The sequence below is a fragment of the Trachemys scripta genome, chromosome 4 (genome assembly GCF_013100865.1).
Source record: "Trachemys scripta elegans isolate TJP31775 chromosome 4, CAS_Tse_1.0, whole genome shotgun sequence".
In the NCBI taxonomy this organism is placed as follows: Eukaryota; Metazoa; Chordata; order Testudines; family Emydidae; genus Trachemys; species Trachemys scripta.
In genome coordinates, this window is record NC_048301.1 from 31,765,764 (window position 1) to 31,786,867 (window position 21,104).

Genomic DNA, 21,104 nt, shown 5'->3' on the forward strand with positions numbered 1-21,104 from the left:
GCCGAGCCCTCCCTCCCTCCCGATTTTCCCGGACATGCCCGGCTTTTGGGGATTTCCCCCCGGACGGGGATTTGAGCCCCCAAAAGCCGGACATGTCCGGGAAAATCCGGACGTATGGTAACCCTATTTTTCCCCTTGGGTGCTCCAGCCCTGGAGTCAGCGCCTATGTGTGTGGAGGCTGCACATTCACATATCAAAACAGAGCTTTTCACCCATGGAAATCAAGGCACTTAAGTGGCTTTCCTAAGCAGCAGCACACCCCGGTGTGTGGAGGGGAGTCAGGGCTGCAGAGGGGAGCGTATCTCTCCAACACTGAGAGAGCCCCAAAGGGTGTCAGGCCTAAACTGTTGGGCAAAATCCGCCCTCTCCCATGAGTGAGAGAACTGGCGCGGGAAGCGATTGGATGATCGCGAGGAGGCTGCTGGGGCGTCTTCCTTTTGCTCCCCCCACGAGCGGGAGCATCCGCATGTCCAGACAGCCTTGGAGCTGTACAGCTGCCCAGTGACTTCCCCCCCGACGCCATTTTGGGAGCAGGGGCAGGCGGGACTACATTTCCCAGCATGCTGGGGCAGCGAGCGGCGCCATCTTGCCTCGTTGGGCGGCCGGGGTCTCCTTGGGAAGCAAGAGGGGAGGAAGCTGTGGTTCAGTCCATGGCTCTTTTCCCGGCCTTTGCCGGCGCCGTTGAGCCCGGGGAGACACCAGCCAGCGGTAGCGAGGGCTCCAGGAGAGGTAACATCCTCCTAGGCGGGTCGTCATCAACGGCCTAGTGCTCTGTAGTGAGCCTGCCCCGGTCCCTCTGCTCACGCCCCCAGACCGCCATCCAGGAACCCTGCTGGGTCTCCTGCTCCCCATAGAGACCCCTCCCCGCCCGGCGCTCCCCTCTCAGCAACCCCCCCGGGGCCCGCCCTGCACACACGCTCCCTCCCAGGGGTGGCTCCGCTTCTGCTGCTCCGTGCGTGGAGGTGAGGGCCGGGGAAAGCGGCGGCATCACGTACACGAAAGTGCCTGCTGCCCACACGTGGGGGTGTTAGTTATGCCCGGCTGTCAAGGTGGCCCCCGCTTTATGTCCTGCAGTTGGTACCCGGGAGCGCACTTACTGAGTTGTCATACATGGGTTCAGTGAGGCTACTGCTGGGAAGTCAGTGGCGTGTGGGAAGGCTGTCAATCCTCTGGCACACCTCCCCCTAACTTGTGACTGCGCTGGGGGTATGGCGATCTTAAAACACCATGAACTTTGCTGATTTTCAGGCCCTCCCCTCTGGGTACACATCTTTTCCCATGTATTCTTTGTCCAGGTTGGGCTAACTTTGGACAAAGTTGGTTTTTATTCCTTTTACCCAGGTCCACAGCACAAATATGGTTTCTGTAAATAAAACGATCATTTTTGTGTGAGACAGTAAGACGATTGCAGAGAAAATCTAAAATAGTGACACCTACAATTTTTTCCATGAGAGCCCACCCTCCTGTGTTATACAGCAGCGGTTCTCAACCTTTTTCTTTCTGGAGCCCACCCAACATGCTATAAAAACTCCATGTCCCACTTGTGTCACAACAACTGTTTTTCTGCATATCCAGAAGATTAAAAGCCAAGCTGGCCTTGGGGTAGCAAGCAGGGTAATTGTCCAGGCACCATGGCGCAGGGGGCTTCGCGAAGCTAAGTTGCTCAGGCTTCACCCTGGGCGGTGGGGCTCTGCTTTCTGCCCTGGGGCTCCAGCAACTCTAACCCTGGCTCTGCGCTTTGGTTTTTTTGGTCTGACCCCCTGAAATGTGCTCGCTGCCCCCCCAGGGGGCCTTGGACCTCTGGCTGAGAACTGCTGTTATACACCATGCTGTGCATCCGCTATATGGCTCTGTAACCTTTGGTATTGCCCTCACAATGAGGGGACCTTTTAGCCACTTTAGGGGACCCTGTTGGGTAGTGAAAACTGGACAGGATAGATGGTACTAGTTCAAGTCCCAATCCTGCAAATTACATTGAAAGGGAAGACCTCTGTGCCTATATGGAGATCCAGTAGGTTTTTTTCATGGATGCAGGACTCTGACCACACATTGTAACTTGCAGGATTGTGACCTTAGCTTAACCTTACTATGTATGGACCTCATGTCCCCACAACAATCTTTCATCTTATAGACTTGAAGGCATATAGAACAAGAGCTTGAGACTGAAGTTCAGTTTTGGGTTCTGGTTTTTAGCACTATTTCTAGACCACATTTTGTCCACAAGTAATTTTTTAAAGAAATCATTCATTTTAGGAATATTGACACTTTAAGAGGGAATCATTCAATTACATTGCACTTTCTGCTGTATTTTGTTCTGGTTTTTAACCTCCTAATTCTGAAACTGAGTACAAATATTTTAGATATATTTCAACCTCAGAGGCTCAGTGCTAGTTCACTTTTTGTGCCTGAGATTGGAGAGGTAGTGATAGAAAGTGATTAGCAAACTAACACATAATTACTTTTCCAGAATTTGTGGAAATATCTTCTATAAATGATCAACTTCCACTAATTAACAGATTAAGCATATTTTAGTAATGTTATAAAAATTAAATATTAAACAAAAATAACTCTTATACTACCATAAACTGTGATCCCATCAAATTTCACAAATTAAATAGAATAAAATGAATACTTGGCTGAGAACTAGGTACTGTAGAATGTGGTGTTGATGAAAGATGGCACTCTTTCCTTGGTGCCCTACCTGGGAGTAGGGGTCATTGTGTTGCTGAATGTGTCATCTTTTTTTTTTTTTTTTTAGATGATACATAAAACTGAGGTGCTCTTTGGTGATCATTTAAGATTTCTGTGCATTTTTTTTTGTAAGAGCTGGGGTATTAACTCTGATGCCCTGGCCAGATTTCATTTTGGGTAATTGCATTTGCCTACCTATGCTTTCCCCTCCGTTTTATTTTATTTTATAGTTTGACTTCTTGTCTGAAACTTTTGCTCTGCCATTTTGTACTCTAGACATCACTGCAATTTAGTGGTGAGTGAAGTGAAGGGATGTTATGAAGTTTAATTAGGACCCAATTCTGCAGAAGGCTACTACTAAACGTACTTACTAATGTGAGCAGCCCCTTGATGGTAGTCTGTAGTACTTATAAGATTGGGCTTGTATTTTATAATGTGCCTTAAGATCCTCCAGTGAAAGGTGCTTTAAAAATGAAAAGTATCACTAGGTCCCACAATTTGTGCTAGAACCAGACTTTTAGAAGTTTGCAAAGCAAAAAAGCTTGTTTTGAGATTCTTGACACTGACTCTGCTGTCAGGTACTGTGAGTTTTTTTTCAGGTGGGAAGGGCAGAAAGAGTCCCATGCATTATCTTTCTGGTTGTTATGCCTATGACCATGGAAAATAATAGGAAAAATTAAATTTTAACACAAATTATATAGACCAACAATATGCCAGGTGTTTTTAAAAGTTGTATTAAAGTGAAGTTTCTTCCTTGAAAACTGTACAATTTTAGGTAAATGATGATGAGATATGAGGAATTAAAAGCAATTCAAATATTTCTTCCCAGCTTAGTATTTCACTGGAGATTATTTACAAGTAGGCTTTAACTAGGTACATGTTATGTAATGGAATAGTTGTTTAATTCTCCCCAAAGTATTAGGTTGGCATGGTTTGCCATTTTGTACAGAGTAGGCAAGAGCATTTTTAACATCTGGCTGGTATAAATCATTTAGGGGGAATCTATGCAAGTACATTGATTGTACCGGGGGTGGAGTTGGAGTTTCTACAATGATTCTACAAGTTTAAAACACAATTCAGTCTTGTCTACGCAGGCAAAATTGGGCTATGGACATAGTCAAGGAATTAATGTGTTTATATAAATCATTTCTCAATGTCAAATTGCCTTTGAAAATCTGAGTCTTAAAACCGTAAAACAGTGGTACAGCGCACCTACAACTCCCAGTAAAGTCACAAGGAGCAGTGGTTCCTAAAAATTAGGCCCCATATAACAGAATGGAGGGATGGTGTCTGTAGCCTCTGTTTGCCAGAAGCTGGGAATGGGTGATAGGGGATGGATCACTTGATGATTACCTGTTGTGTTCATTTCCTCTGGGGCACTTGGCATTGGCCACTGTTAGAAGACAGGATACTGGGCTAGATGGACCTTTGGTCTGATCCTGTATAGCCGTTCTTATGTTCTAATAATAAGATTGGTAATGCAAAAATATTTTCCCCCTTATTGGGGTACTTTTACCATTTTATATCTCAAATGGTTTTATTGTCAATTAAAACTTAGCACCTATCCACGTTAATTGTTTAAGGGCCTGATTCTGTGCCTATTCTAGTCAGTGACACAGATTTCCTTCACTTAAGTGGTGCAAGATGCCTTATTTGTTTAGGAAGAATTTCTGAGGCACTGTTATCTAACAGATTGGGAATTGGAACTCCTGGTTTCAGAACATTGTACCAACAGTCTCTGTGACTTTGGACAAATCACTTAGCTTCACTATGCCATCTGTAAAATGAAGCTAGTTCTTTATATAATGCAAATGGTGAGAACACTTTCTACTAAGTACAAAGTATTATTGTCAATATTTAAAATTAAAATCAAACATGAAATGTAGAAGTATTTACTGTGCAGTAATTACTTTTTATACAAACTTATGAAAAGTATTTCAGCCAAAATAAATAATTACTCAATAGTGAGTTATTACATATTTTATTATGTAAGTAAGCAATAATTTATTAATAAGGGAAGCTGTGTGGTTATACAGAATACCTGCAGTTCTCAAGTATATTGTTAGGCATATGGCCAAAAATATAAATGTGTTCAATATATCTTCTGGGATAGGTGTAATGATTTTAAGGAGGGCTAACTGACTTATTTCCAGTCCTGTGCTGTTATGCCACATATCTGCACAACTTGAATCTTTGCCAGTCAGTCAGTTTTGTCTTTCATTATGTTCATCTGGGTGATATTGCACAAGCTAAAATAGGCACTTTACAAATTCTGCTGTGTTGTGTAAACAAATAAATAATAAAAATGTCATATACACAAAGGACCAAATGCTGATCTAATTAAAATTCTGTAAATCTAGAATAATACCATTGAAGTCAGTGCAGTTATTCTGGATTACACAAGTATAAATTAGATCAGAGTATGACCAAGGGATCAAACAACTTTTTGTCTGGGTAGTTTTTGGTAGGGTAGTTCCTATCTCCCTCCCCACACTTGCCCAGAAAAAAAAGCACCCGGAAAGAACATTGATGTTATGGCAGAAGTTGATAAGAGCAATTCCTATTTATGAATATGTATTTCAGTGATAAAAATTAGGAAATAAGGCTGTCTTTTTTTCCAACACACTGTGTGGCATTGACTTAATTACTACTTTAGGTCCTCATTATGCAATTGTGATGAGTGTAAGTTGAAGTTCCATGGATCTTGAATGTAGAAAGACTGCAGGACTAGCCTAGAATCCACCACTCTTGATGTTTCCTGGAAAACATAGGGACTGCAGCCAGAGCCTGAACATGTAGACTTTAGTTTTGTAGCCCTGCAGTTCGAGCCCTGTGAGTCTGAGTCAGTTGACCAGGGCCAGCTGTGGCCACGCTGGGTGTCTATTATCACAGCGTAGACATGCCCTAAGAAGCATTCGCTTTAGAATTAGTTCTTCCTATATATCAGTTCTGAAGTACTTCAGTTACAGGGACTGTGTAAGACAATACTTTAGCCTGTGAAATTCCTTGTTTCCTACCTGGCTTGAATAACATTGTTGATGGCTGAGTCAAATATCTTTAAAGGTCACTTACATGGAAATTTTCAAACATAAATCCCACCAGAGTAGGTTGACTTAAATCAACTTTCGATTTAGAAAAAACTGAAATACAAAGAGAGATTCTTTCTTATTGGTTGATATAACCATTAAAACGTTGATTTTAACTAAATAGATCCTTTACGCTAGGTTTGGTGTATTTTTTGCTGCCTAGGAGGGTATGCTATAACTATGTGCATTTATTTAAGCAATTATATAGTGTAGTGTTATGATTGAGCTTTGGGGACACTCCCAAATAATTAACTTTTATGGATAATATGGATATGGTATTTGTATTTGTAGTGTATATGGGCCTATAGGGTGTGTGTGTGTATATATATATATATATATACACACACACCCCCTATAATATTATATATATATATACACACACACACACCCTATATATATATATAATATTAGTATGTATGTGTACATATGACACCACCTCATAACCAAGCATAACAATCCTTTTCCAACCTGGTGGTGTAGTCTGATCCTTTTACTTTGGTACTGCAGATAGCAACACATTCCTATTCAGGCAGTTACAATTACCACCTATATCCTCAGTAGTAGTAGGCTGAGTGATTTGAATTACTGGGATAGTTATTATTACAGTGTGTCCCACAGTGCTATGTATATAAAAAGTAAAACAGAAATTTGGAGTAGTGACATTACAAATGAGGCCATTATACATAATTTCTTGTAATTAGCTACAGTACTGTCCATCCATGTTATAGGTTACCCTTACTGCTGGTTGTCACCCTCTAGGATAAGCTTCGCTGGGCAGGAAACAGGAGCGGCTAGCTTCTCTGTTCCATTGGTTGCATTCCTATGTGATTTACCAGTAGCTGACATAGGTCCAGTTGTTTCTTATAGCTGCTGTCTTCCAGATAACCTACTCAATGGACAGTAACCAATTTATCCAATATTGCTGTGTCAGGATTTAGTATTGGTACTCAAGACAGTGAACAAGATTGTTTTGAATAACATTTGCCTCAGTTAGGACCCAGATTATGACTGGTACTAACTGGGAATTTGTTTACACAATTTATAGTTTCTATATAACTTAATGATTATTTTATCAATTTGTTTTTTCCTTGCCTTCATGTTGTTTGCTGCCATTCATTTGTTAATTTTTACCAGTGTGTTGGTTAAACAGCTTTGCAAAGTTATGCACATTGTAAATGTACAGCAGTAATACAGCAATAATACAGTTGCTTTTACACAATAGCCAAATTCAAATTAAATGACAGTTTAACCTGGTCTATCTAGCTAGTGGTTTCTAGCTGATTGCCAACTTGATTGTTCATATATGGTAGACTGAGGTGTAGTTGACCAGTCTCTTATTTATAAAGCACTTCATTTTTCTTTTCTTGGTGCTTGGGTCTTACTTCACTGTATACTGATATCTTCTGGTGTTTTTGTGGTGTGATATTTTCTGGTGTCTTTGGTCTGTGGGATGCAACCTTAAACAGCTAGTTAGTTAACATAATAAAAGTTTTTTGTTTGTTTTACATTTCTTCTTGTTTTCAGTAACCCAAATTTAATCATAGAATATCAGGGTTGGAAGGGACCTCAAGAGATCATCTAGTCCAACCCCCTGCTCAAAGCAGGACCAATTCCCAACTAAATCATCCCAGCCAGGGCTTTGTCAAGCCGGGCCTTAAAAACCTCCAAGGAAGGAGACTCCACCACCTCCCTAGGTAACGCATTCCAGTGTTTCACCACCCTCCTAGTGAAATAGTTTTTCCTAATATCCAACCTAGACCTCCCCCACTGCAACTTGAGACCATTGCTCCTTGTTCTGTCATCTGCCACCACTGAGAACAGCCGAGCTCCATCCTCTTTGGAACCCCCCTTCAGGTAGTTGAAGGCTGCTATCAAATCCCCCCTCATTCTTCTCTTCTGGAGACTAAAGAATCCCAGTTCCCTCAGCCTCTCCTCATAAGTCATGTGCTCCAGACCCCTAATCATTTTTGTTGCCCTCCGTTGGACTCTTTCCAATTTTTCCACATCCTTCTTGTAGTGTGGGGCCCAAAACTGGACACAGTATATTCCAGATGAGGCCTCACCAATGTCGAATAAAGGGGAACGATCACGTTCCTCGATCTGCTGGCAATACCCCTACTTATACAGCCCAAAATGCCGTTAGCCTTCTTGGCAACAAGAGCACACTGTTGACTCATATCCAGCTTCTCGTCCACTGTGACCCCTAGGTCCTTTTCTGCAGAACTGCTACCTAGCCATTCGGTTCCTAGTCTGTAGCAGTGCATGGGATTCTTCTGTCCTAAGTGCAGGACTCTGCACTTGTCCTTGTTGAACCTCATCAGTTGTTTTTTGGCCTAATCCTCTAATTTGTCTAGGTCCCTCTGTATCTGATCCCTACCCTCTAGTGTATCTACCACGCCTCCCAGTGTAGTGTCATCTGCAAACTTGCTGAGAGTGCAGTCCACACCATCTTCCAGATCATTAATAAAGATATTAAACAAAACCGGCCCCAGGACCGACCCTTGGGGCACTCCGCTTGAAACCGGCTGCCAACTAGACATGGAGCCATTGATCACTATCCGTTGAGCCCGACGATCTAGCCAGCTTTCTATCCACCTTACAGTCCATTCATTCAGCCCATACTTCTTTAACTTGGCGGCAAGAATACTGTGGGAGACCATATCAAAAGCTTTGCTAAAGTCAAGGAATAACACATCCACTGCTTTCCCCACATCCACAGAGCCAGTTATCTCCTCATAGAAGGCAATTAGGTTAGTCAGGCACGACTTCCCCTTCGTGAATCCATGCTGACTGTTCCTGATCACTTTCCTCTCCTCTGAATGTTTCATAATTGATTCCTTGAGGACCTGCTCCATGATTTTTCCAGGGACTGAGGTGAGACTGACTGACCTGTAGTTCCCCGGATCCTCCGCCTTCCCTTTTTTAAAGATGGGCACTACATTAGCCTTTTTCCAGTCCTCTGGGACCTCCCCCGATCGCCATGAGTTTTCAAAAATAATGGCTAATGGCTCTGCAATCTCACTCGCCAACTCCTTTAGCACCCTTGGATGCAGCGCATCCGGTCCCATGGACTTGTGCACGTCCAGTTTTTCTAAATAGTCCCGAACCACTTCTTTCTCCACAGAGGGCTGGTCACCTTCTCCCCATGCTGTACTGCCCAGTGCAGCAATCTGGGAGCTGACCTTGTGCGTGAAGACAGAGGCAAAAAAATCATTGAGTACATTAGCTTTTTCCACATCCTCGGTCACTAGGTTGCCTCCCTCATTCAGTAAGGGGCCCACACTTTCCTTGATTTTCTTCTTGTTGCTAACATACCTGAAGAAACCCTTCTTGTTACTCTTAACATCTCTTGCTAACTGCAACTCCAAGTGTGATTTGGCCTTCCTGATTTCACTCCTGCATGCCTGAGCAATATTTTTATACTCCTCCCTGGTCATTTGTCCAATCTTCCACTTCTTAATACTTATTAACTTAGTGTGTTTACAATGTAATAGATACCAACTCTTTTATAACACAAGCTATACTTCTGCAGTTGTTATATAGACATTCATTTTTCACTTGAGGTGCATTACTAATATTTTATACTAAATTTAATATTTAACTGCTAAAATAGATGCTCACAATTTCCCTGCTGAGCATTCCGTTTTACAAAAGGGTTAGTAACATAATTTTTACCAAACTTTTTAGAGTTAATTTGCTTGTGATACCAATTCCACTTTTAACTATTTAGAATCAGAAACTTTAACAACCACTACATAACATAAAAGAAAAGTGTATAACAATTAAACTAAAATACATTTTAAATGCAAGTTCATGCAAACACTTTGAGGGTATTAAATTTTTATGATACTTTATTGCAGGGGAGGGCAAACTTTTTGGCCCGAGGGCCACACCTGGGAATAGAAATTGTATGGCGGACCATGAATGCTCACAAAATTGGGGTTGGGGTGTGGGAGGGGGTGAGGGCTCTGGTTGGGGTGTGGGCTCCGGGGTGCGGCCAGAAATGAGGAGTTCAGGGTGCAGGAGGGGGCTCGGGGTTGGGTGCAGGGGGGGTGAGGGCTCCGTCTGGGGGTGCGGGCTCTGGGGTGGGGCTGGAGATAGGAGTTTGGCGTGTAGGAGGGTGCTCTGGGCTGGGACAGAGGGGTTCGGAGGGTGGGAGGGAGATCAGGGATGGGGCAAGGGGTGGGGGGTTGAGGGTTCCGGACAAGGGCGTGGGCTCTGTAGTGGGGCTGAGGATGAGTGGTTTGGGGTGCAGGCGGGTGCGCCGCGCTGGGATTGAGAGGTTTGGAGGGCGGGGTGAGCTCAGGTGCAGGCTGTGGGTGCAGCAGTATGTCCCTTCTCTAGCTCCTACGCGGAGGTGCGACCAGGCGGCTCTGCCCTGTCTGCAGTCACCACCCCTGCAGCTCCAATTGGCTGCAGTTCCCGGCAAATGGGAGCTGCGGGGGCGGCGCCTGGGGCAGGGGCAGCGTGCAGAGCGGAGCCCTCTGGCTGCCCCTTCATGTGGGAGCCGGACGGGGGACATGCTGCTGCTTCCGGGAGCTGTGTGGAGAAGCCCTGACCCTACGCCCCGGCTGGAGTGCCAGAGGAGGGACATGACGCTGCTTCCAGGAGTCGCGTGGAGTGCCCCCCCCCCCCCGACCCTACTCTCTGGCTGGAGGGGGGAAGCCCCAGATCCCGCTCCCCAGCCAGAGCTTGAGGGCCGGATTTACCCACCCCTGCTTTATTGTGTTTGGGAGCCAAAGGTGGAAACCTATTGTAATTGTTTGGTTAGCTTTATGCACAAATTGTTATTTTAAAACGTTTTTGCTATGACATTCTTTTAACTGTATTTAAAAGTGCAAACAAGTTTATAAAAACCCAAACAAGAAATTAACATTTTGTTAATATTACCTTAATCTTAATGTTGAGGTTTCCCCTTACATTTTTTCTTTGAATAAAAACTAAAAACAAAACAAAACTGTGGTTAATAAAAGAGAATTCTTTTTGTTTGCAATTGCATTATTTGTTGAGACATATATTTATAACTGAGGCCTTTTTGAACTTTGGAAAAAATGGTAATATTAAAATAGTGTGGTACCACTTATATTTTTCAAAAAAAGGTTATAAAATTGACTTGTTGCAGCAAAATAAAAATAATTTAAAAAGTAGTCACATGACACACAACATACAACACAGGACAACATGCATGACATACAGGACAACCTTACAATTAAAAATAAATGGCGCCAGAATTCTATTTAAGGCATTAAGGCATTAATAAGGCATTAAGAATTTAGTTATCAAAACAATGCATTTAAAACAAAACCAAGCAGATAAAAGGGTTAAACATTTAAATAAGCAAGTTATAACCTTTTTATTTAAAACTTTTAATAAAAATTGATAATTCATATTATTTGCCAAATTGCTATTGTTAATTTAGTAATTTAAGGCATTTTTCATTACTTTATATTAACTTTATTTTAGAACTCTATTTGGAAATAAGGAATGTCCATGTTTCAAATATTAGTCAGTGGTTAGGATTAGAAACAGAGTCTGCTTCTCTGTTGCTTTGCAACCGTATCTTCAAGAAAGGTAGGAGTAATTACAGCTGTTGCATTCCTGAAGGGTTAAAATAATTAATTTACTAGATTAATTTAAATTTTTACCTTGTTTTCTCTTCGTTTTGTTCTGGTTTCAGCTGCTTTATCTTTTGGAGGTTTCTTTAAAAACTTTAATTTTAAAGTAAAGAGAGAAAGTAATAATGTGGAGAGGCGGAGGAAAAGGTTGGGAGCAACCTAGGAAAGTAGGGAGACCTGAGCCAAGAGAGATTAACTCTATCAAGATATATTAAGGTACAGACAGCAGCAGCGAGTTTAGCAAACTGAGAAACGATATAAAGGAAAACTTAACCAGTATGTAAAAATATTTGAGAAAGAAGGTTTATATTTTTAGATTTGAGCGGGGAGTGTGGTTCCGTAGGTTAAAGCAGTTGAGAACCTGCACCCCTGGTTTTTATCCTAGCTCTGAGGAGAGTGGGGGTCATTACTTGCTCTGGCAAAACCTTAATTTGTTCCTCCAATGTCTGTTGTTTTTGTTTGCGTGCCAAATGGATTGCAGGAGTGCCCTTTTTGCTGCAATTCACTGTTTTTTGGGCAGCCCCGTGTGTTAATGCATCAAATCTAAGTGTTAACCCGCTTAATCTTGGTTTTTCATTTTGAAATTCTTTTTTATTCGCTCTCCTACAGGGTGGATATAAATAAATGATTTTTAAAAAATAAAAAAATCCGATTTTTTTATTTAAATCAAATTTTTTTGAGTTAAATCTTTTTTTGGATAAAATGCTTTTTGAGGGAAAAACCTGTCTAAAGATCGTTTTAATTAAGATGCATTATAGCTCAAAGATATCTCATCATGGAATAGGGATTATAAATTCTAATTCTATAGTATGAGACAATATATTCATGTAATGTTTAAGAAAAGTTGTGTAAATTAATGATCTAGAGGATGGTGTGGACTGCACCCTCAGCAAGTTTGCAGATGACACTAAACTGGGAGGAATGGTAGATACGCTGGAGGGTAGGGATCGGATACAGAGGGGCCTAGACAAATTAGAGGATTGGGTCAAAAGAAATCTGATGAGGTTCAACAAGGACAAGTGCAGAGTCCTGCACTCGGGACGGAAGAATCCCATGGACTGCTACAGACTAGGGACCAAATGGCTAGGCAGCAGTTCTGCAGAAAAGGACCTAGGGGTTACAGTGGGTAAGAGGCTGCATATGAGTTGACAGTGTGCCCTTGTTGCCAAGAAGGCTAATGGCATTTTGGGCTGTATAAGTAGGGGTATTGCCAGCAGATCGAGGGTCGTGCTCATTCCTTTCTATTTGACATTGGTGAGGCCTCATCTGGAGTACTGTGTCCAGTTTGGGGCCCCACACTACAAGAAGGATGTGTCAAAATTGGAAAGAGTCCAGCGGAGGGCAACAAAAATGATTAGGGGGCTGGAGCACACGACTTACGAGGAGAGGCTGAGGGAACTGGGATTGTTTCTTCTGCAGAAGAGAAGACTGAGGGGGGATTTGATAGCCGCTTTCAACTACGTGAAAAGGGGTTCCAAAGAGGATGGATCTAGACTGTTCTCAGTGGTAACAGATGACAGAACAAGGAGTAATGGTCTTAAGTTGCAGTGGGGGAGGTTTAGGTTGGATATTAGAAAAAAGCTTTTTCACTAGGAGGGTGGTGAAGCATCGGAATGGGTTACCTAGGGAGGTGGTGGAAAATTCTTCCTTAGAGGTTTGTAAGGTCAGGCTTGATGAAGCCCTGGCTGGGATGATTTAGTTGGGGATTAGTCCTGCTTTGAGCAGGTGGTTGGACTAGATGACCTCTTGAGGTCCCTTCCAACACTGATGTTCTATGATTCTATGAAATGAGTTCCAATAGGTCATGGATTAGGGACCCAATATTATGGAGTACCAGAGGCTTCTGTATAGATTATTTAGGTTAATTTTTCTATCTACCCAATGGGACTCAGTTCTCAGTCTAGAAGATACCATCAGAGATGCTTAGTTTTTCGTTCTCAAACTGTTGAATTTGTGTCTCCAGAGAGAACATGCTTGTTAACAGCAAAAATGTTTTAAATAAATAAATAATATATAGAGATGAGAAATAACAGACCTCATCTCTATTGTCCCCCTGCAAATTTGTGTACACAGAGTCAATCCCTTACCTCTCTCTAAAAGTGCAAAGTTTCAAAAAGTTCAATGAATAGAAAATTTTGGGGGCCGAATAGATCTGGATAAGGAGAAGAAGTCTGGAGATAAATGTGAGAAGGGAGGGACAGGCAGTAGAAATAAAAGTGAAACTGTTTGAGCAGCGTATTCCAGAAGTCTTGAAGTCTTTCTGAGTGTAGCCTTCATTGATTTGAGACCTACCATACCATTCTCTCACTAGAAGGGAAAACCTATAATGGCAGCGGGCTGTAAAAGAGACCAAGTTTGGGAATAAGAACCATTCAAGAAATATATGTTTGATGATGATGTTTTAAAGAAAGTCACACTGGTGAACTGGTGGAAGTCACTTCAGTACTTGGATTCAGAAACTGTTGAAGTGATAATCTCACTTTTAACAGCAGTAGCTTCTTCTGCTGGTTTAGAAAGACTATTTTCTTCCTTTGGACTAATTCATTCCAAATTGAGAAATCATTTGGGACCTGAGAAAGCAGGAAAGTTTGTTTTTCTTTTCCAGATTATGAACAAACAGGAAAATGAAGGTGAAGATAACTGAATTAAATTTCATGTGATTATTTTAGTTAAAAACAACCTGATTTTATGAAACTTGAATGTTTAACTAAATTCAAAAATTCATATGCTTGTTTTGTTAAAATATTATATGTTTGCTGTTGAAGAAAAAAATCCAGAATGCATAACATTGTTGTTTTAGTTAAATAAAACAATTTAAATGTCTGTCTGGTGACGTTCTCCTCCTAATACAGCAAGTGTGGCCAACCTGTGTCTCCGGAGCTGCATGCGGCTTTTCATAGTTTAATATGCGGCTCCTTGCACAGGTGCTGACTCTGGGGCTGGAGCTACAGATGCTAACTTTCCAATGTGCTGAGGGGTGCTCAGTGCTCAATCCCCTGTTCTGCCCCAGGCCCTACCCCCACTCCACCCCTTCCCCCGAGCCAGCCAGGCCCTCACTCTTCCCCCCCACCGCCCACCAGAGCTTCCTGTGCACCGTGAAACAGCTGATCGCAGCAGGCGGGAGGTGTGGGGAGGGTGGGGGAGTCACTGATTGCTGGCACATTTCTTTTTTTTGTAGGTTTTTTACAGCTGTTTCCAATGTTATATTCTGTTCCTGTGCTTTCTATCTCTTGACTGTTTGCCACCCTGTTAGGAGAGTGGGAGAATTCCAGGACTCTGTGGCTTCTCCTGCTTTTTTTAATTCTTTCTTTGTTTCTGTTACTTGTCCCGCCAATCTTGTGGCATGTTGTCTTAACCATTTAACAGCCATGACCATAGTTTGCAATATTTTATTTTTATTTTTTAAGGCTATACTGTAGTCTCTGCACTAGCCTTACAGATTCCATTACATGTTTTTTCCCCACCATATTTTTTAAATTCACATGGACCTCCTTTGCTGGCAACCCAGTGTGTCCATAACTTATCAAACTTTGTGGGGCTTTTTAGGGAGGGGCTAAGGGTTTAGCATGTAGCTTTCTGCCATGTTAGATTACGATTCTTACAGAGGATAGCTCACTTACTTACCAGATCAACAGTCGGGGTCACCAATGTTGTCAGATGTTTGACTCTGTGTGTGTGTGTGTGTGTGTGTGTGTGTGTGTGTGTGTGTGTGTGTGTGTGTGTGTGTTTGTTGTGTGCTGTCCCAGCTCTGCGCAGATAGTTGGCACAGCAGATCTTAATCAAACTACCCAATGACCACAACATCATTAAGGTACGAAGGCGCCCAGCCAGGTTTATTGTCGACGAAGCACGGTAATAGCTAGACTATATGAGGATACCGAGATGTGTATGCCCGTGACAATGAACCACCTCAGTCAATGGTGGGACTTTCCACTGTCCCGTACGCCAGCCGAAGGGTTAAAGCAAGTTATCCCAACATTTATAGACTGAGACAAACAATCTGGGATAAACAACTTGCATATCACCTTATGCGTTGCATGACGTTTGTTACCTCTCCTTGTACTTTCCGCCTGATGTTTCAGACAAAACATTCCTATTCACCACCTGTCTTTGCACCTTTACTCCTGATGTTTCAGACAAAATATCTCTATTCATCACTTTTGTCAAACCATTTTATCATGTACTAGGTTAGGATGTTCTTGTGCTGGCCTGCTGGAATGTATTTACATATTCAGTGTTTTTTAAGCAATGCTAGCAATACTGGTGCCGAGTTTGAGTACTGGTCACTGATTTGCAGGCAAGCATCTACTTTTGATATAGCCTGACTGTTGCTCATAGCATAACTCTTGCTGATTTTTGGTTCAGGCCTCAGGCCTTACACCAGACCCATGCTTCATGGCTCTCTCTTTCTACTACAAATAACTTAGTATATCAGGTTCTTGTTGATTGTACATTTTTAGTATGTTGGAAAATGGTGAATGATATATTGCTTATGGACTAGATAATTCACGTTTTTCTTATGATTAAGGATAAGATTGTCACAGAGGTCATGGAAGTCCTGGATTTCATGGCTTTCCGAGACCTCCCTGTTGTTTTCTGCTTCAGCCGCGGGCGGTGGGGGGACCCAGAGCTCCAAGCCGCTGTGGGGGGATCCGGAGCTCCTCCTCCTCCTGCAGTGGGACTTAGGCTCTCTTCTCCCCCCTCCCCTCCCCCGCAGGACTTGGGCTTTGGTCGGCCCCGGTTAGCCCCTCCCTCCATTATTTTTAGTAAAAGTCACAGACAGGTCGTGGGCTTCTGTGAATTTTTGTTTATTGCCTGCAACTTGTCCATGACTTTTACTAAAAATAATCCTGACAAAATCTTAATTTTACTCATGATTTGTGTCAAAGGGTTAGGATTGTAACTGGAATTTAATTACACACACCCAACAGCATATAAAATGAATTATTAAACAAAATATCTTTAAATGTTTTGATAAGAGAAGTTTATGTATCTAAAACTTGTTTCACATTTATAACTAAATGATTTATTAACAGAGGGATTAACTGTAGTCAGTAAATTAGGCTGATTATTTCAGGTCACCATGGGAAAATTTTCAAATATGCCTGTGTGAAAGTGACTGGAATTTAAGTTCCTAATCTTGCCTAAGGCTGTTGAAAATGAGACAGTTTACTAAATTACTTAGGCTGACCTGTTGTGCCATATTTGTAAAGCTTGATCTCAAAAGTTAGATGTTTTCCTCCTAATTTTTTCTTTACATAGAAAAGTAGCTTTTAACTCAGTTTTTGATAAAGGCTCATGGATTCAGCATATCTGTTTTTTATTAAAATGTTTGAATAGATTATAATAAATTTAGGCTTTAACACATTTTGTAATAAAATCAAATTTCATTTTAAACAAGTTTATCCTAAAGAAAGAATTATTGTTATCAAAATCAAAGAAATCTGATTGTAGTTAAAAATCAGATTTTTTTTTTCTTTTTAAATCATTGAGTTTTATCCACCTTGAGTCCCACACATTGAGGGCTTCTGAGGAACTGTGTATGGTAGGCTTGCAGATTCAGGCCAACAAGGAAACCTTCACTTACAATCAAACCTTATTCGCTTCTGGCAAGTCTTACTTGAATGAGTGAACCTTGTTCATGTAAGGCCCTAAGATGGACAAGATACAGGATAACAGTTCAGGGAAGTGAGACAGAAGAGAAGATTTTGATGTGGAATTGTAAGGAAGTACTCCTGGAATAATTGCATTTTGAAGGAGGAGAGAGTGGAGGAGGGAAGGAATCGGAAGTTTTTTTTTTTTTTTTTTTCGTTACTACCACCACCACCACAAGCATCATGGCAACAGATTTTATGCCCCCACTAGCTATTTTTCATGATTCTGAAGCACTGGAATAAATATTTTTTGTATTCTTCCTCATCTCTTTTACTATTCTGAATGTTTATGAAAATAGGTCTTTGTTTCTGAATAGTTCATTCCTTCTCTTTATTCTCCAAAAGAAGTCAATATCCACTCTCTTACCATTCTGTTGTTGTGGAGATAATTTTGATTGCCATAATTTTTACTTGTGCCATGATTAAGTAGCCTGAACAGATGAATTTTTAAACACAAAGAGATGGTATTCATGGAGAGATCTCCAGCAGTAAAATGCCTGGGAAGTGAACCCACTTCCATATCCTACCACCATCCAGGAAATGTGACATAAGCAAAATTTTGGAGAAGTAATCACTTAAAATTCATATTAGTATATCAGAATTAAATGTGAGTGTCTTTGCTTTCATTTGATAAAGGGGTAATGGTATTTTAGTGGTTAGAGGAGGGCGAGTCTAGGATTTGGGGTTCTAATTCTGGCTCTGCTATGTGAACTTGTATAACTTAAACTTGCTGAGTGTCCATATCTGTAAAATGAGTTTAAATTACTTTTCACACAGATAGTATTATGAGGCATAATTAGTTAGTATACATGAAGTGGTTTGATATATTTGAAGGAAATAAATACAAAGTGTTATTTATTTATTTACGTGTAGCACAATATTACTGTTTTTCAGAATATTTTAAGATAAAATAATTTCTGTATAGGAATGGTGGTTGAGAATTTTGTATTGAAATATTGTCTCGGGAAAGCTCTATCTGAATAATACAGGTATTTATGCATTATAATAAACATTGTTCACATTGAGAGCAATACATTCCTTTTGAAGTCCTTTGGTATTTTTTTTTTTATTTTAGTAACTACATGTCTGTTGTTTGGGGCATTAAAACGCACATTCACTCTGGTTTTGACATTCACCATATAGGGAGTTCTAGAGTACGTGAAACTCTTTGCTTTTCAGTTTACACTTTTAAATTTTGTTTTGTAGCATTTTACTTAAAATTTAGATTGATGTCATGGGAGGATTCCAGGTCCTAAAAATGTTTTACAATGTGCTAAAACTCAGTGCTCTGCTAAGTGAAAATTTCATGGATTGCTTTCAACTGTCCTTGCCTCTTATAAATGACTTTAGTGATGTTTGCTGTGAATTAATTAGGTTGTCTGCTGACTAGATGAATCTGCAACTTTAAAGAGCACAGCAGGCAAATTTTTGTAGATCTCACATTTTTCTCTACCTGCAGAATTGGACTGGCTTAGCAATCCAAGCTTCTGCACAGAAGATGCACTGAATCTGCACCAGCGCACTGCAAAGGCTGCAGATCTTACTCCTGAGAGATCACAACTTATAAGGTAGCAGGTTCTTTGCAACTTTTTAAATAGCCTTTTTCTAATGTCCTACTTCTATTTTGTTGTAAGTGTGACCAAACTCAGGAGCTCACAGTGTAGCTTTTCGTTGCACGGTTTACTGTTTATATCACCAACAGAAGTTGTTCCAGTGAAAGATATTACCTCACCCACCTTGTCGCTCAGTTCACTGGTTAGAAAGCCAGAATGGTGTCATTTGTAAAACTTTGAATAATTATTGCATTTCCCTTCATTTAAAGCAGGGGTGTGCAAACTATAGCCTGCGGGCCACATGCAGCCCACGGGACCCTCCTGCCTGGCCCCATAGCTCCTGGCCCAGGAGGCTCGCCCCGGCCCCTCCCCTGCTGCTCCCTCTTCCCCGCAGCGTCAGCGCGCTGTGCCGGTGGCGTAATGCTCTGGGCGGCCGGGCAGCATGGTGCTCTGGGCGGCGCGGCTATAGTGTTGCCAGCCACTGGTGCTTCAGGCAGCCCGGTAAGAGGGCAGGGGAGTTTGGAGTGGTGGTCGGGGGCAGTCAGGAAGGAGAGGGGGTTTGGATGGGGTGGCGGGGGGCAGTCAGGGGCAGGAGGTCTGGGAGTGGATAGGGGGCAGGGGGTGGTGGATGGGACAGGAGTCCTGAGGGGTCGTCGGGGACAGGGAACAGGGGGGGGTGGGATGGTGTAGGGAGTCCCAGGGGGACTGTCGGGTCGAGAAGCAGGGGGGGTTGGATAGGGGTCGGGGGTCGGGCCACGTCTGGCTGCTTGGGGAGGCACAGCCTCCCCTAACTGGCCCGCCATTCAATTTTGGAAACTCGATGTGGCCCTCAGGCCAAAAAGTGTGCCCGCCCCTGATTTAAAGTAATGATAAATTAGCCTTTTAAAATTACTTTTCCTTTAGCTTTTTCTCACTGATGCATTCAAATCACTACTAATTTTGGTGATAGGAGGGAGCTGAGTGATCATGATTAAGGCTATGTTTTAGTCACTGGTATTTTTAGTAAAAGTCATGGACAGATCACGAGCAAAATTCACAGCCTGTGACCTGTTCATGACTTGTACTACATACTAAATCTTGGGGTGGCGGCCAGAGGGTGCTGGGGGTGCTCGGGGTAATGGTGGTGGCCGGGGGGTGCCGCAGGTGCTGGGAGGTGAGGGTTGGTGGGGCTGGCAGGCTCCCTATCTGACTCCGCGCCTCCCCGGAAGCGGCGACATCCCACTCCCTGAGCTCCTAGGCGGAGGCACAGCCAGGCAGCTCTGCACGCTGCCTCTGCCCTGAGCGCTGGCTCCATAGCTCCCATTGGCCGCGACTCCCGGCCAATGGGAGCTGCGGGGGCAGTGTCTGCAGGCGGAGGCTGTGCGCAGAGCCCCCAGGCTGTGCTTCTGCCTAGGAGCTGAGGTATGTCGCCGCTTCCGGGGAGCCCCCCAAGGTAAGCGCTGCCCAGAGCCCTCACCCCCTCCTGCGCCCCATTGCCCAGTCCCCTTCCACACCCAAACTCCTGCTGCTGCGGGAGGGGTGCACAGCGGCCCGAGACTGCCCCAGCAGCAGCCGGGGTGGCTGGCCCAGGGGCTGCCTGAGCTGCTCAGGTGGCCCCCGGGGCAGCCGCCCCGGCCACTGCAGAAGTCACGGAAAGCCACAGAATCCGTGACCTCCATGACAAACTCACAGCCTTAATCATGATTTTTTATTAGCTTTTAAATATTCTAAGTAATCCTAGAAGGAATGCTAAGGCTTAGGTACCATCCTTGTGTTTTTTTTCCCCCCCTTCTTTATGAAAACCAGTTCAAATAGCCACTTTCCCTACCATAGTTGAATATAGAAGATTGTCAGTTATAAACTGTGCAGAGATGTGAATTAATGAAATACTGTCCCATGTAAAGTTGTGGAGTTGCAATTCAATCTTATAGATCACTTAAATGGCTGATTAAAGCGCATTTCGATTAAAAAAAAAATGGATCCAGTTCTATAGAATACAGGGTTGTATTTTAAACACTTTGCCCAAGAGGGTGCAATACTAGACATATTGATTTAAGTCTTGGATGCATTCTGCAGTAGTTAATGGAGTGGGTGGGTGAGGTTCTGTGGCCGGCAATGTGCAGGAGGTCAGACTAGATGATCATGATGGTCCTTTCTTACCTTAAAGTCTGAGTCAAGTTGAAGCAGGAAAGTTCCGAACTTTGGTGATGTTTAATTTTGGACAAAGTCCTCTGTTTGATGTGTTGGCTGCTCTTTGTACTGACAGAAAATGTGTTCATTACAAAAATCAAAGTTGAATCCATCTCTATTCACCAACTTATGTTTGACTTGGGTTATCGCAGTATAACTTCTACAGCTAAACTTGCCAAAACTTTGTGTATTTGTCATTTTTCTTCAAGTCTTTACAGGCTTATAATGTGATAAAGCAAAAGGAATTCTGAAAATTACCTTGCAGATGACATTATGTAAACAGCCAATATTTTAAATAAAAATATAATTTGAATTAAACTATCGAGAGAAAATATA

At 42.4% G+C, this 21,104-nt stretch overlaps 1 protein-coding gene across 1 annotated transcript in view; it reads left to right on the forward strand.

Moving 5' to 3' along the window:
* Nucleotides 1-560: 560 nt before the first annotated feature.
* NRDE2 (NRDE-2, necessary for RNA interference, domain containing) overlaps nucleotides 561-21,104 on the forward strand; it is an 80,671-nt gene continuing 60,127 nt past the window's right edge. Inside the window, 2 exon segments of the mRNA XM_034768103.1 lie at nucleotides 561-729; nucleotides 18,506-18,614. Coding sequence (XP_034623994.1) covers nucleotides 561-729; nucleotides 18,506-18,614 — 278 coding nt within the window.